At 45.3% G+C, this 14,909-nt stretch overlaps 1 protein-coding gene and 1 non-coding gene across 2 annotated transcripts in view; one reads left to right on the top strand and one right to left on the bottom strand.

The window, feature by feature from the left end:
* Window positions 1–14,909, bottom strand: part of CREB3L2 (cAMP responsive element binding protein 3 like 2) — a 115,838-nt gene that overhangs the window by 21,583 nt on the left and 79,346 nt on the right. The window contains exons 3-6 of the mRNA XM_027101798.1: window positions 9,225–9,400; window positions 7,518–7,605; window positions 2,794–2,978; window positions 293–439 (exon numbers count right to left, since the gene is read on the bottom strand). Coding sequence (XP_026957599.1) covers window positions 293–439; window positions 2,794–2,978; window positions 7,518–7,605; window positions 9,225–9,400 — 596 coding nt within the window. The remainder of the gene's footprint in view (window positions 1–292; window positions 440–2,793; window positions 2,979–7,517; window positions 7,606–9,224; window positions 9,401–14,909) is intronic.
* On the top strand, window positions 7,863–7,934 carry TRNAE-UUC (transfer RNA glutamic acid (anticodon UUC)). Its single transcript has one exon. It is a non-coding gene; the product is annotated as a tRNA-Glu (tRNA).

Below are 14,909 nucleotides of genomic sequence, written 5' to 3'. Positions count from 1 at the left end.
ATCTAATACAACAAATTTTAAAGGCTGAGATTTTTTCAAAATGTAAATGGGAGTTCTAATATTTTCTTCCCGCCCCTGTATGGGTCATCTTAGGCACCACAGAGTGTGCACGCCCGACCTGGAGGCCCACTGACCGGAAGATGTATGGGGAGGTCTGGGGGAAGACAGGGGCAAGCCTTGGTCCCCACCACGGGATGGGCCAGTGTTGGCCACCGGGAAGGGAGGGTGCGCATGCTGGCCGGGTTTGCTCGCTGTCTCTGCTCACAGAAGCACCTGCATTTGAAGGGCTCACCTTGTTCTTGATTTTCCTCCGGATTTTCTTCAGGGCCTTCTCCTCTGATTTTGTCAGGGGCAACTTGGTGGGGATGGGATAGCCCTCGGCAATCAGGGTCCTCTTCTCTTCCTCCGTCAGGACCAGGGGGCCTGATCCCTGCAGCTTCTGTGCAGACCAAGGAGCAGAAAAGGGTCAAAGAGGAAAAGCCGGGCGTGCCGGAGAAACACCTCCTGAGGGGTGAGGAGGGTCTGTTAGGATGTCTTGCCAATGGCTAAGGGAAAAGGAGGCCCATCTCTTTTGGTGAGAAATGGGCACTTTGAAGTGGAAGCAAAAATGCAGAAGACACTCGTGTGAGTGTTACAACCCAAGGATTATAAGGGAACGGGTAAAGAAACCTCCACCCATTATTTCCCAGACAGTACCCTGCTGGCTAAAACAACAAAATTAAAGGATACAATTCATTTCCCACATCCCTAGAGATTTCCTGTCCTCGGAGTGATGAAGGATTCACTTGGAACTCTGTTTGCGGAAAGTTTTGTTGTTCTCCTAAAGATGCCATTTTGCAAGATGCTCTCTAAACACTAGGAGTTGCTTCTTGACCTCTACTTCCAGCTAAGGGGCCAGGGCTCCTAGGGACACACCTGCAGGCATGTTCCATGAAAGTCACTGGTCAGCACAGTCCCAGACTGTCCATCATAGTGGAGATGAGAACTGTAGCTCATCTCATTTCACCCATATTAGGACAATGTGCTTATAATTAGTCAAATAAATGGAGTACCTACTGCATATTAGCTCCACATCAGATGCACAGAAGAATCAAAACGAACTCCGTCTCTTAAGTAGCTAATGATCGAGACCGAGACTAAATTGAAACACGTGAAAGAATGAGAGCAATTAAATGCTAGACTGTAACATTCACTCAAGGTACGTTAAAAATATGAAGGAGAACGCTTATGTGAGTTTGTGTGATACGGGAAGGCTTAGGGTAGCAGATAAGGCTTGAATTGGGCTTCCTGAAAGAAAGGGGGTGATTTACACAGAGGAGGGCATTACCACAAAGGCAGTATTGTAAAAAGTAACTGAAGAAGCCACTCTGCGTAGAGGGGTGAGGAGTTCTGGAAGCAGCGGCAGGTTGGGCATGTAGGAGGGTGTTTGTACCCAGCAGAGGTATGAGGGCTTGATGCCAACAGATAACAGGGAAACAACACAGATGCTGAGCCAGGGTATGATATGGGAAGGATTTCCTCCATGACCACGTGGAATGGACTAATTGTGGTAGGACCCACAAATCCATAGGATGGACACTATTTCAGTAATCAAAGGAGTGAAGGGTTAGAGGAGAGAAGGCAAAGGTGGAGTGGAAAGAGTTAATTCCCTGGCCCTCGGGAATAGTGATATATAAGAACGTGGCCACAGATCTAGAACTTTCTGAGTTTCTGACATAGACAACTCAAATTTTCAAAATTATGTTAATTAATACATGATTCTTCGAAGAATTTTTAAATAACTCATTTCATTCAAATTTTCTCTATGTGATATTATAAATTCAGTAAGGCTGACTAATTTTTAAATCCTCATAGAAATCAATCGACTGTTCAGAACAATGAGAAGTTAGTTATCTAACCCTAATTTTTTTTTAATTTATTTATTTTATTTTATTTTTGGCTGTGTTGGGTCTTCTTTGCTGCATGCGGGCTTTCTCTAGTTGCGGTGAGCGGGGGCTACTCTTCATTGTGGTGTGCGGGCTTCTCATTTTGATGGCTTCTCTTGTTGCAGAGCACAGGCTCTAGGCGTGTGGGCTTCAGTAGTTGTGGCACACAGGCTCAGTAGTTGTGGCTCGTGGGCTCTAGAGCACAGGCTCATTAGTTGTGGCACACGGGCTTAGTTGCTCTGCGGCATGAGGGATCTTCCTGGACCAGGGCTCGAACCCGTGTCCTCTGCATTGGCAGGCAGATTCTTAACCACCGTGCCACCAAGGAAGCCCTACCCCTAATTTTTATTTGGAAAAATTATATATGTGAGGGATGAATGTTGACTCATGATTTCTATCCTGAGTCACTGGGTTAAGAGTTGCACCACAGACAAAAAGGGTTAAATTATATTTTTGAGCTTTAGACATCAATGCATTTACTCTCAGAGCAATTTTTCAGTTCATCAAAGATTGCTTATTTAAAAAATAAATTATTTCCTATCATAGGTCATAAAGACCACCTAAATTGATGATAAATATTTGTGATACAATTTTGAGAAGAAGAACAACCCATTTTTATTCCTCATGTTTGTAGCTATAAAAAAGAAACATGTGAATAAAAACTGGAAGTGTGCACAGGAAAGGAAGAGAATGTGTTAGCACGATGAGGTCACAGGCAGGTCTTAGAAAATGTTCTTTAAGACTGTCATCCCCCTGCTTCAGCAGTTAGACCTAAAACTTCCTACAGTCTCCAAATGGTACCCACGCTGGGTGAAGGTCCGAGTGACAGAATGGGGGATGGGGGTGCAGGGATGCAGGGGACACTCACGTGCGGTGCGGTGAGGAGTGGGGAGCTGGCAAGTGCCGAGGGGGCCCGCGCTGGGGCCCTGGCGGGGCTGTGGGTCTGCGGCAGGCCAAAGGGGTGCAGGCGCGGGCTGGGGCTCAGGCTGCCCTCTGAGTCGCTGCTGTGGCTGCTGGGAGGGGTGGGCGGTAAGTGCAGGTGGTCCACGGAGGCTGAGGGGAAAAGAACGGATTGCATCCATCAGGGAGCAACAGAGCAGGACTTGGGGCAGTTCAACATTCAACATCCCTCCAGCAGAACTCAGGACAGCCGAACGAAAGAATGAGGAATCTCCGTGTGTGGATATGGAAAGGCCTCCAAGATGTATTACTATTAAGGTTAAATTTTAAGAGTGTTTCTTTCAAAAAATTTGAAAGGTTGCATTATTGGGTTCCAGGTCCGCAGTCCTTGATGTGGCCTCGTGGCAGGTGCTCTTGGCTTGATTTTCAGGCTTTATTTGGGATACATTTTTGGATTGGGTTTTTCAGTTTTACTTTGGTCAATGGGGGTTTCAGTAGATGTGACGTTATTGTCTGCTGGTCTCAGCCTATAGAGGAGCGGAATAAATCAAGGTGCAAAACAGTGTATAAAGTGGCCCTCCTTTTGTATGAAAAAGGAGAGAGAGAATACAGACCCCCATTTGCTCGTATCTTCGTAAAGAAACTCTGGAAGGTATATAAGAAACTAATAAAATTATGATGTAATGGGGGCAGGGGAAATTACAGTAAGTAGGGACGGTGCTGGCATAACCTTCCCTCTGTTCATTTCATATAGTTTCCATAGTTTGACTTGTAAACCATGTTAATGTATTAGGATCTTTTTTCTTTTTCTTTTTTTCAATAGCAAAAGCAGGGAGCCCATGAGTGTTTGAGAAAAGCTCATTTGTTTCTGGAGGAATGTGCATGGTAGGGCCCATAGGCCAGATGCCAGGCATTCTTGATTCAGATAATACCCAATCCATCTGTGGATAGACAGGTAGGAATTGGAAGACAAATTGGGGGAGGGGTGTCTCCCACAAAGTCTTCCAGCATCTAAGCATCCTTCACCTCTCCTCAGGGAGACACCCACACACCCTGCCGGGGCCTTTGAGCCTTAGCCGGTGCCAATCTTGCATCTCCAGGGCAGGAGGGATGGGTTCCCAAGGGAGGAATCCACTCTGGAGTTCAACCTGACAAACGAGCTTTGGGGTCTCACTCTTTTTCTGACCTGCAAATCTTCACATTGTGCTGAAATACCTTGACAGCCAGCTGCCGTTACTGAGCCAAGGAACATGACCTTGGGTAAACCTTTCACTCCACACCCCTCCTGGAGCCCCCAGGACAACAGAGCCCTGAGTGCAGTGGCTCTGAACTGGGCAAGGAGCCTGGAGGCCTCATACACACCTGGCCTTCCACAGCCAGAGAACAGCTCGGGGCCATGGAAAGGCCTCGGTCTCCAGCCTGATGTATTGTGAATGGGAAGAGACTTTCTGACACACAGCTACTCACCTAAGAGAAAGGATTCCCCCATAGCTGCCTTTGGAGGTGACAAGCTGCAACCAGACGGCTCTCTCGCCCACTAAGACACCTGAATATCCAGGTAACCACAGGTGATGTGTCTCTCTCTGCCACGCCCCGCGCCCACTCCCATTCACAGCACACTTTCGTTCTCTCTTTCTCTAACCCTCTTTTCTCTTTCTAACATACTGCTTTTCACTAGATGCTTCTCCGCCCAAGAGCTCCCTGGTTTTTTAGAGTCCATGGGCACTCTTAAAGCTAAAGAATATTCTAAACCAATCCTATGCATCTCCACTGCCAACTCTTCTGCCACCACTTCCAGGCAGCTAAGGAGGGTAGGTATGCGCCTTAAACTTATGTGCTCACCTAGGAAGGAGTCCCAAGCATGTTAACCAAGTTTTTCCCAATGCCATGATGACCTATGGCACTCTGTGGTGTCAGATGAATTAAGCAAGGAAGCCATCAGACTGGGGTGGCTCCAATGCTCTGGTGGCCCTACGTAGGCAAACCAAAATCTAAGCCTCTAAATGCTTCAAGGTTACCAGACTGAAACCCAGGACAACCGGTCACAAACAACCAACTTGGCTTTAAGTTATATCCAATCAATAATTTCCTTACTTTGGGCTTTCCTGGTGGTGCAGTGGTTAAGAATCCGCCTGCCAATGCAGGGGACACGGGTTCGAGCCCTGGTCCGGGAAGATCCCACATGCCGCGGAGCAACTAAGCCCATGCGCCGCAACTACTGAGCCTGCGCTCTACAGCCCGTGAGCCACAACTAATGAGCCCACGTGCCACAACTACTGAAGCCTGTGCGCCTAGAACCCATGCTCCGCAACAAGAGAACCCACCAGAGAGAGAAGCCTGCGCAGCAATGAAGAGTAGCCCCCGCTTGCCGTAACTAGAGAAAAGCTTGCACGCAGCAACAAAGACCCAACGCAGCCAAAAATAAAATTAAAAATTTAGTTAAAAAAAAAATAATTTCCTTACTTTGCTTCCACCTTTTCTTTATAAAAGTCTCCCCCCAGCTCCTGTCGGTGGAAACTTGTAACTGGTTTGGCGCTGCAGAATGTAATTAATTTTTGCTCAAATAAGCTCTTAAAATTTTTAATTTTTTAGAGTTTATCTTTTAACAATGCTTATCTTTTAACCATGGTAAACAAAGAAACAAGCAAACCAAAACCAAAACAAAACAAAACCCAGGAGTGGCCAAACCTAACAGGGGCTCCCGCTGTCAGCCATGCTGAGCAGTTAGTCTAGAGAACTAACCAAGAATACCAGAGCTCGCTTGTCCCTTTCACTAGGCACAGCCCTAATTATTCTAATACCGTTCTCCTTTTTCCAAGCAGAAGGTGCTCCACAGAAAATGAAAATGGCATGGCAGGAAAAGTGAAGCAAACTCGAATCTCCTCTTACTTAATTATTAAGAGCTACTGCCCTGGCCACAGGTGCCTCGGTATCAGATTTCTAAATATCACTTGAAATGTTGCTCTTGGATTACTTACTGACAGGGCTGGGGACAACTGGCTACTTTGCCTAGAAGCCCTGTTGCATTCAAGGATATTTAATTTCCTCCTCTCTGTACATCTAGGATAATGAGGAAGGACGGCCATTTACTTTACCCTTGAAATGTTTCTCCTCCAGTGATCCCAGATTCCAAAGCCACTAGGGGATTCACTGGTACAGCTGTGACATTTTCTGAAGCATACTGCAACATAGATTTAAAAAGCAAGATGCATGTGATAGTTGTAACCGGTGTCACAAAAATGAAAGGAATTACTTTGGAGCAGTATATAAAGCTGAAAGGCACTAAAACGTGTATCACTCAGTGAAAAGAAATACTGTCTCAATATGGATTTTAGTCAGTATTTCTAATTTTAAAAACAGAATCCTTTCTTTACTGATGATAAAGGGTAAATACCCACCTTGATTAAGTTGTCACGGATCAAGTCCTGAGTATGTTTCTGGTGGAATGAAGGTAGACTTTGTTTCCGTGAGCACTGCTACTAGGTAACATCTGCACATTACATCTACCCAGTAGCACGGATACCCTTCCCATGACAAGTGCATATACTAATTTCCTATTTGTCGACCACACCAATGAGCTACCCTTCTAACCTTGTGCCAAAAGCATAAATAAAAAGGGAGGGGATGGCGTGTCTGAAGGCACAGAATTAAGAGCAGGATCTGTGCAAAGTAACTCAATTAAAAAGGCTGAGAGGGACGTCCCTGGTGGCACAGTGGTTAAGAATCCACCTGCCAATGCAGGGGACACGGGTTCAAGCCCTGGTCCAGGAAGATCCCACATGCCACAGAGCAACTAAGCCTGTGCGCCACAACTACTGAGCCCAAGTGCCACAACTACTGAAGCCCGTGCGCCTAGAGCCCGTGCTCCCCAGCAAGAGAAGCCACCTCAATGAGAAGCCCGCGCACTGCAACAAAGAGTAGCCACCGCTCGCCACAACTCCTGAAGCCTGCGCGCAGCAACGAAGACCCAACGCAGCCAAAAAAAAAAAAAAAGAAAGAAAGAAAGAAAGAAAAGAATAAAAAAATGCCGAGAGAGCTTCCTAGACTCCGTGAGACTTAGGGGTCTACGTTCAGGAATCCTGACTATGGGCTTCACACGGGACAAGAAAAAGACTGACACAGAGAAAGAAGAAAGTGAAAGTGTGATAACCCCAAGTGTGACACTACTTAATTCTAGATGGATGGCAAGAAGCCCAATAGGATGCAGGCACAAAGGAGGCTCCTTGCAACAACTGTCATCTGAAATCAACATTTAAAAACATTGAATTGGTCAGACAGATAAACCGTGAATTCACTTCACAAAGGGTTTAAACTAGAATTGTTTGTTGTAAGTAGGCCAGGTGCCTTTGTGGATATGTGCCTATTTGCCTCTACTGATCATCACTCCAGGATAGGGAGCTGGGTTTTATCCACACGATGGCTTGAGGGCAGCGGTTCCCTTGTCCCCTTGTCAGTACCCAAGTCACAGCAGTCTACGAACATGCTGAAAAGTCACCCTGCCTAGGAGTAAAAGTTAAAGATTTAGCTGGAAAAACTTAGGTTTCAAAGTTTGTGTTTACCATCAAGAACAGAGCTATTTCATAAAGCAAGTTCTGCCTTTGGTACCATCAAGCCCAGCACTGTCTCGCACATTCCCCATCTCTTTAGACGGTGCACCCACATCTGTTAACCCAAAGGAGAGAGTGGACAGACCTTCCTTAGGAGAGAAGTTTAGGAACTGATCCACTTCATGAGGCTCCAGCTTAATCTTAGGAATAATTGTCTGGCACGAGGAATCAACCTAAAGGAAGAATTTCAAACACAGTTTTTAAAAACCAATAACAAACCTGAAGAAACACCCCGGGGAGTTATTTGTCATCTGTGTCTTCCTCCCAGGGCAGCCCTGCTTCTCTTGGGCTGGCGAGGCCCGGCCGAGTGCAGGCTGCTTCTTGGACAGGGAGGTGTTTTAGTCCTTAACATTTCCCTCATTGCCAAACCTGGCAATACAGGTGATGGAACCCTCAGAATTCTAAAATTAAGAACCCAGGGCTCGGGAGTTCCCTGGTGGTCCAGTGGTTAGGACTCAGCACTTTCACTGCTGTGGCCTGGGTTCAATCCCTGGTTGGGGAACTGAGATCCCACGAGCCTCACGGCGCAGCCAAAAAAAAAAAAAAAAAATCCAGGGCTCACTTATCAGTGCTTTCTTTCTATTGTTTTTATGGACTATAAGGGCTTTTATCACAAAATAGTCTGGTACATTTTTAAGGGTCATGGCCTCCAGCAGTGTGTCCTGCGGCAGGAACTGTGTGAACCCAGCTGCATCCATTCTCTCCAGGTTCCTGACAACTGACAGCAACTAACCATGAAACACTGAGTACGGGAAGGAGGAAAGGTATCTGGCCCGTGCATGGGGAGCAAGGCCATGACCCTGTCCTTTCTTAGTGACATGCATGAACATGAACTGAACTAAAATCTCATGGAGCAAGGAGACTAATACAGACTCCAGAAGCCTAGTCCGATTAACAGACTCAGGTAGCTATTGAGAAGGGAATTCTAGAGGGCAGTGCAGAGGTGCTCTGTCCACAATCCCTCATCTTCCACACGGATGGAAGGTAAGAGCACAGGAGTGAGTACTCAGCAAAGCCTTAGTGGCCCCACCACTGCTGTGTTACCTTTTCCTGAACAGGTGGACCACTATACCTCGCTCAGAGGAGATCTGACTTAAAGATCGTCAGCAGAGTCATTGTTTATAACCTGTGACTTTGAACTTAAGGAAAGTTAGGACTGGATTCCAATATCTGGAAGAAGATGTACCAGTATGACTCTGGTCCATCACCAGACACTGAAATACCCAAAGAGAAGGTGGAGTAAAACTAAATCCTACTTGCCGTAGGTGTGGAACTGAGCAAGGAAGAAATTCCAGATTTCTTACGTTTTCCACGGGGAATACATTAGGAATTGGTAGGTGGGAGATCCCTGAATTAAGTCAGGGTAACTGAGCACTACACAGGAACTAGCATTCCCTATTGCCACGGCACAGAAAGCCATGGATCGCGTCATCATCATAACCACTCCCTTTCCACCGGCTTAAAAATCAGTTCCAGGGAGAATCTTTTTTCCCCATGGATATCTATGTATTTTTAAAATTTTGTAATAGCAATCATAGAAAAAATGAAATGAGACTTGCTACCAATTTTTCTGGAAATGCCTTTAAAGGAAGTGATATAAGCAACGCTGACACCAAATCAACATATCCTAGATATACACATAAATACATTTTTACATACATACATACATATATAGTTATATATCTTTAAACATATACAACCACTAGCTCCAAAAAGATTAAGTGCCTTATTGGAGAATGAGGATCCGTATCTTTTGATCCAACCTGTTTATATGGAGGAAAAATGAGTATACCCCAGCGTTCATTTCCAGAGGGGGTTCCTCCTTTTCAAAAGGGGTAGAGATGGCAGTGATGGTCAGAGTGACAGACGGAACTAGTCCTGAGGGCGGCTCGTCCGTGATTGGCTCTGTCTTGATGGTTGTTGATGGAAAGTCTGTAGACAGGTACCATTTCTCACTCTCCACTTCATCTGTGGGAAAAAGATAAGCACATGTGTGAATCTGTTCAGGGCATCAGGTATAAGTAAAACAAATGGCACTGATCTTTTCCTCAAAAAGAAGCTCCAACACAGAATTATTGTGGGTAGAATAAAAGGAAATAAAACGAGGATGTGAGAGAGGAGATAAATGGATGAAGAAATGAATGGCAAAGTGAGAATCTATACTTGCATTCACTTGAGTGTAAGGATGCCTAAAGCAACTCTGGAAGGATACATATGAAAGAAAGAAACTAGGCTCTCCGGGCAGAGCAGGAAGGAGACTAGGTGGATGGGGAATAGGATAGGAGAGAGAATTTCAGTGTGTAGCGTTTTATACTTTTTGGTTTTCAAACCAATTAATATATTATCCAGAAAGAAAGAAAGAAAGAAAGAAAGAAATGCATTTAAAAATAAGAAGGAAAGAAGCGAATGGTTGACAACTAGGGTCTCAGGAGACAGGACTGGAGACAGGTCTCTGTCCTTCTCCCCAATGGATGGTTATTTGTTTTCTTCTTTTTCTTCTCACTCCCCATCATTGGTCCTAGTCTGCTTCTCTGCAACGTCGCTTATGCCTTACACCTGACCTAGACTTCCAGAATTTTACTTAGCCTTCTAGGAAACTTCAGAGTTTGTAACAGACATCTGCCCCTTGCTGAAATGGATGAAATGCTCATCCAGAGGAAAGGGCGGCATCTTGTCAAGGCTGGTCTTGGCTTGCCTCTGGCTTTCGTGACAATCACAGGCCTGGGGATCACAACAAAGCAACAGCACCGAACAGACAGGAGCACCTCCTTCGCTCAATGACATTCTCCTGGGAGCCTGCATGGTACCCTGCATTTCTTACCAAGTTACATCAGAGCAGGTACCTCAGCATCGCCCTGGGAAAGGAGGGAGGAGGGCAGGAAAGGGAACAACAGCAAGAAGGCTGCAAACAGGTGCAGAACGAGAGAAAACAAGTCAGAGATTCCCAAGGTCAGCACTCCTCACCTGTTACCAGTTTTACTAAGGTGAGACTAAAATAAAGCAAAGATCTGCTCCCTTGCTTCATGAAAAACGTTTAAACACACACACCCCCCAGGTGCTTCGTGAACTATTACTATCCAGGGGAGCAAAGTCATTCACATTATGAATTATTTTACACTCAAGAATTGGGCTCAACTTTTCTTATGAAAAGGTACATGAACATCATTCAGAACTGTCAAGACGGCAGTGGAAGAGTGGGCACGGAAGCGAAAAACTAAAGTTCGCAATTGTTAAGGTTGTATTTCTTTTCTTTTTTTTTTTTTTTTCAGTACACGGGCCTCTCACTGTTGTGGTCTCTGCCGTCGTGGAGCACAGGCTCCGGACGCACAGGCTCAGCGGCCATGGCTCACGGGCCCAGCCGCTCCGCGGCATGTGGGATCTTCCCGGACCGGGGCACGAACCCATGTCCCCTGCATCGGCAGGCGGACTCTCGACCACTGCGCCACCAGGGAAGGTTGTATTTCATAAGCAACTTCCTTCAAACACAGGGAAAGCTTAGATTCACATGCACCATGGAAAATAATTTTCCCCCAAATCCAATTTCTAATTGACTCAATTAATTATTCCAGCCCCAATTTACTTCCTGAGGTCAAATAAAGACAGGCAAGACTTAGGTTGGTTGAAGGTGTTTGCTTTTAGAGCTGGTTCTATGGGGCTGCTGAGTGCTATGGGGTGATGGAGGATTTCCATCATTCTCGGGGTGTGCGCCACATCCTGGCCGAGCGGGAGGGGCAGGTAACAAAGGTCCTTTTGAAAGCAGCCAGAGGATGGAGACCACACTGTACTTGATGCAGAACCCTGCTGGGCAGATGGGCCCCCTAGCTCAGCTTGGGGAAGCAACTGGATGAGGAACCAAATGAAGTACCTAACACCACTCCCAGAATGAGCTTAGGCATGAGGTCTCTGCCACCTGTAAGGAAGACACGCTTAGGACAGATGTGGGGAGGGGCTGGAGAGACAGAGAGAGCACAGATCCCATTTTCTCCACTCAGCAATGATGTGTTCATACCTCTGCCTTGTCAACACTTACAGCCTGTCCACACTGAGCAATATTTACCCCTAGCAGAGACTGGAAGAGAGACAGTAAGATGAAATATAGTCTCAGTATATATTAAAATTAACAGTTAAGGAGGCATCCCTGAGGAAAAGGTCACATGCAATTACCAGGGAATGGTGAGATAAGGCCAGATCCCATGGCTGTGTGGTTACAATTACTGTGACGAAACATAATTCACAAGGCACAATAGGTAAAAATAAATACAAAAAGCAAATACAAAATTACAAGCAAAATAGAGACAGGTAATGAAATTAGTTCTTCCAATCTGGCTAAGCCATTCTCAAAGTACACACATTCATAAAATAGGTCAAGATAGTCTATATTCTTTTTTTGGTTTTTTTTGTTTGTTTGTTTTTGCAGTACGCGGGCCTCTCCCTGCTGTGGCCTCTCCCGTTGCGGAGCACAGGCTCCGGACGCGCAGGCTCAGCGGCCACAGCTCACGGGCCCAGCCACTCCACGGCATGTGGGATCTTCCCGGACCAGGGCATGAACCCGTGTCCCCCGCATCGGCAGGCGGACTCTCAACCACTGCGCCACCAGGGAAGCCCAAGATAGTTTATATTCTTAATGCTCAGTGTCCTACACCCCTATTTTAAAATTTTTTATATAATCTTTGCTGTATCAGAGATGGAGACTGAAGGACAAATAATGACATGTGAACTATGAAACAAAACTTCCCCTGAACTCTTCCAAGAGAAAACCCCAAGGAAGCTGCCTCTCCTCCCCTGAGCCTTTTGGGGACAAACCACTGGTGCTGCCTTCATGCTTCCATTTCAGTACAGCAATATATTACTCTACCTTGAAAGATGTTTTTTGAATTAGAAAGAGGTTTAAGGCCATCAACCTCAGATATGTGTTTTTATAGATGAGGAAACTAACATGCAGGTCTAAATCACACAGCAAATATGTGGCAGAACCCAGATCTCCCGATCCATTAAAGAAACAACTAAACATGTAGATAAAGATGTGTGCACAGGGACTTCCCTGGTGGTCCAGTGGTAAAGAATCTGCGTTACAATGCAGGGGATGTGGGTTCGATTCCTGGTCAGGGAAATAAGATCCCACGTGCCGTGAGGCAACTAAGCCAGCGCGCCACAACTACTTAGCTTGCATGCCTCGACTAGAGAGCCTGTGTGCCACAAACTACAGAGTCCACACACTCAGGAACCTGCGCACCACAACTACAGAGCCCACGTGCCCTGGAGCCTGCGCGCCAGAACTAGAGAGAAGCCCTGTGCCACAACAAAGAGCCTGTGTGCTGCAACTAAGACCCAATGTGGCCAAACATAAAATAAAATAAATAAATATTTTTTTTAAAAAAAAGATGTGTGCACAGGGCTTCCCTGGTGGCGCAGTGGTTGAGAGTCTGCCTGCTGATGCAGGGGACACGGGTTTGTGCCCCGGTCCAGGAAGATCCCACGTGCTGTGGAGTGGCTGGGCCCGTGAGCCATGGCCGCTGAGCCTGCGCGTCCAGAGCCTGTGCTCCACAACGGGAGAGGTCACAGCAGTGAGAGCCCCGCGTACCACAAAAAAAAAAAAAAAGATGTATGCACAAATATGCTCACTGCAGCATTATTTATAATCACGAAACACTGAAAGTAACCAAAAGAGTAAAACGGAAGGGCAAAGTGAATGAATTAGGGTACATCCATACAATGGAAATGTTATGCAGCCAGTAATGTTACATGTTTAAACCCTTCTTAATAACAAGGCAAAGAGTTATGATAGAATATTAAGGAAAAAACCTGAATATAAATTTATGTACTATTAATGAAGAAACTGATAGGAAAAAGAGACTGAAAGGAAATATGTCAAAATAGTAAAAATATCTCTGGAGAATAATTCAGAACATGAGTGACTTTTTTTTCTTCTCTAGTTTCATACTATTTCTAAATTTCCTAGACTGGGAATATATTGTCCCTGGATGATCACACGTGGACATAGCCTGCTTCTGCCTGCTCTGCTTCGTATTTTATGATGGTAATTATTACATAGAAGCCTTAGTGGGTCAAGTGGCCCATTTAGAGTCCCTTGACTTAAGAAGAGTCAATGAGTACCTTAATATATGTTATAAATTGCATAACTGGCTCCAGCTCTTCGTTTGTCCCTCTATCCCTGTCCTTTGCCATGTAATTTTGCAGTGCCTCCCACTGGGGACTAATCCCTACCCTGGGATTGGCCACATGACTGGCTTTGGCCAAGAGGATGTTAGCTTTGCAACACAAGTAAAGTCTTGAAATGCACTTGTACAACTGAACTTACACACTTGTACCTTTGCCATCACACTTATGAGAAGGATGTGCCAGGACAATCTACTGATCCCAGAAGGAGGACAGACACATAAATCAGAGTTGCTCCCAGATGAGCCTGGCCAAGATCAGCTAACTGTCAGCCTTAGACGTGTGAGTGAATCTAGCTGAAATCAGCAAAATCACCCAGCTGCCCCTGACCCTCCACGCCTAAATCAGCCAACCTCCAGCCAAGGCACAGACATGTGAACTCTAATAACAAATGATTGTTGGCAAAGCTAATGAGTTTAGTGGTGATTTGTTATGCAGGAATACAGCTGGCTGATACAACACAGCTGCATGTGTATACAAGAAATTAAATCCATTACATCAGAACCTATGGCAACAAATAGTTACACCTTGTTCCCATAATAATTCCTCTAAACCACCAACTGTGAACCATATCAATAAATATTTGTAGACTGACTGACTTGATCTACCAATTATATAATAAGATAAATGATTTCAGTTGAAGAAAGTTAGCCAGTAAGAAGTTTGGTGAGAACATTCCAGTGGCGGTTGAAATTAGAGAAAAAAGCTTTCATTCTGAACTACTAGGTATTGACTTATACTCTGTCCCTCAGTGGATCAAATTGGAGAAAACAAAATGACAAATGTAACCTGTGAGGTAGGGGGTTAACAAAGGATAAAGGGAAAGGGAACCAGCCGAATATGTATTACAATTTTTCTATGTGCTTATTTTTGTAGTTTTATTTCATTGGCAAAAGATCAGAAGAGCACCATGGCTTAGAACTTAGATGGTTGAGTTATTGATAAAACTGCAAAAACAAGATTCAGTATACACTCTATATACTGTCCAATTTCTAATACTAATACTCAGTGAGTGAAAAAAATTTTTTTGTAAATTGTGTCTATATGCCTTTTAAGTTTCATTTCAGAAGGAAAACATCACCCAATAAGGTCAGTAGTGCACTGTGGGGAGTAAGAAGCACAACCAGCGTATCATCTGATTTTATTTAAACAGCTCCCTGGGCTTCCCTGGTGGCGCAGTGCTTAAGAGTCCACCTGCCAATGCAGGGAACACGGGTTGGAGCCCTGGTCCGGGAGGATCCCACATGCCATGGAACAACTAGGCCCATGCGCCACAGCTACTGAGCCTGCACTCTAGAGC

Source organism: Aethalodelphis obliquidens, unplaced genomic scaffold (genome assembly GCF_003676395.1).
Source record: "Aethalodelphis obliquidens isolate GAN/ISIS:26980383/991018 unplaced genomic scaffold, ASM367639v1 scaffold5, whole genome shotgun sequence".
Taxonomy (NCBI): Eukaryota; Metazoa; Chordata; class Mammalia; order Artiodactyla; family Delphinidae; genus Aethalodelphis; species Aethalodelphis obliquidens.
This window is presented reverse-complemented; position numbering and strand designations above follow the sequence as displayed.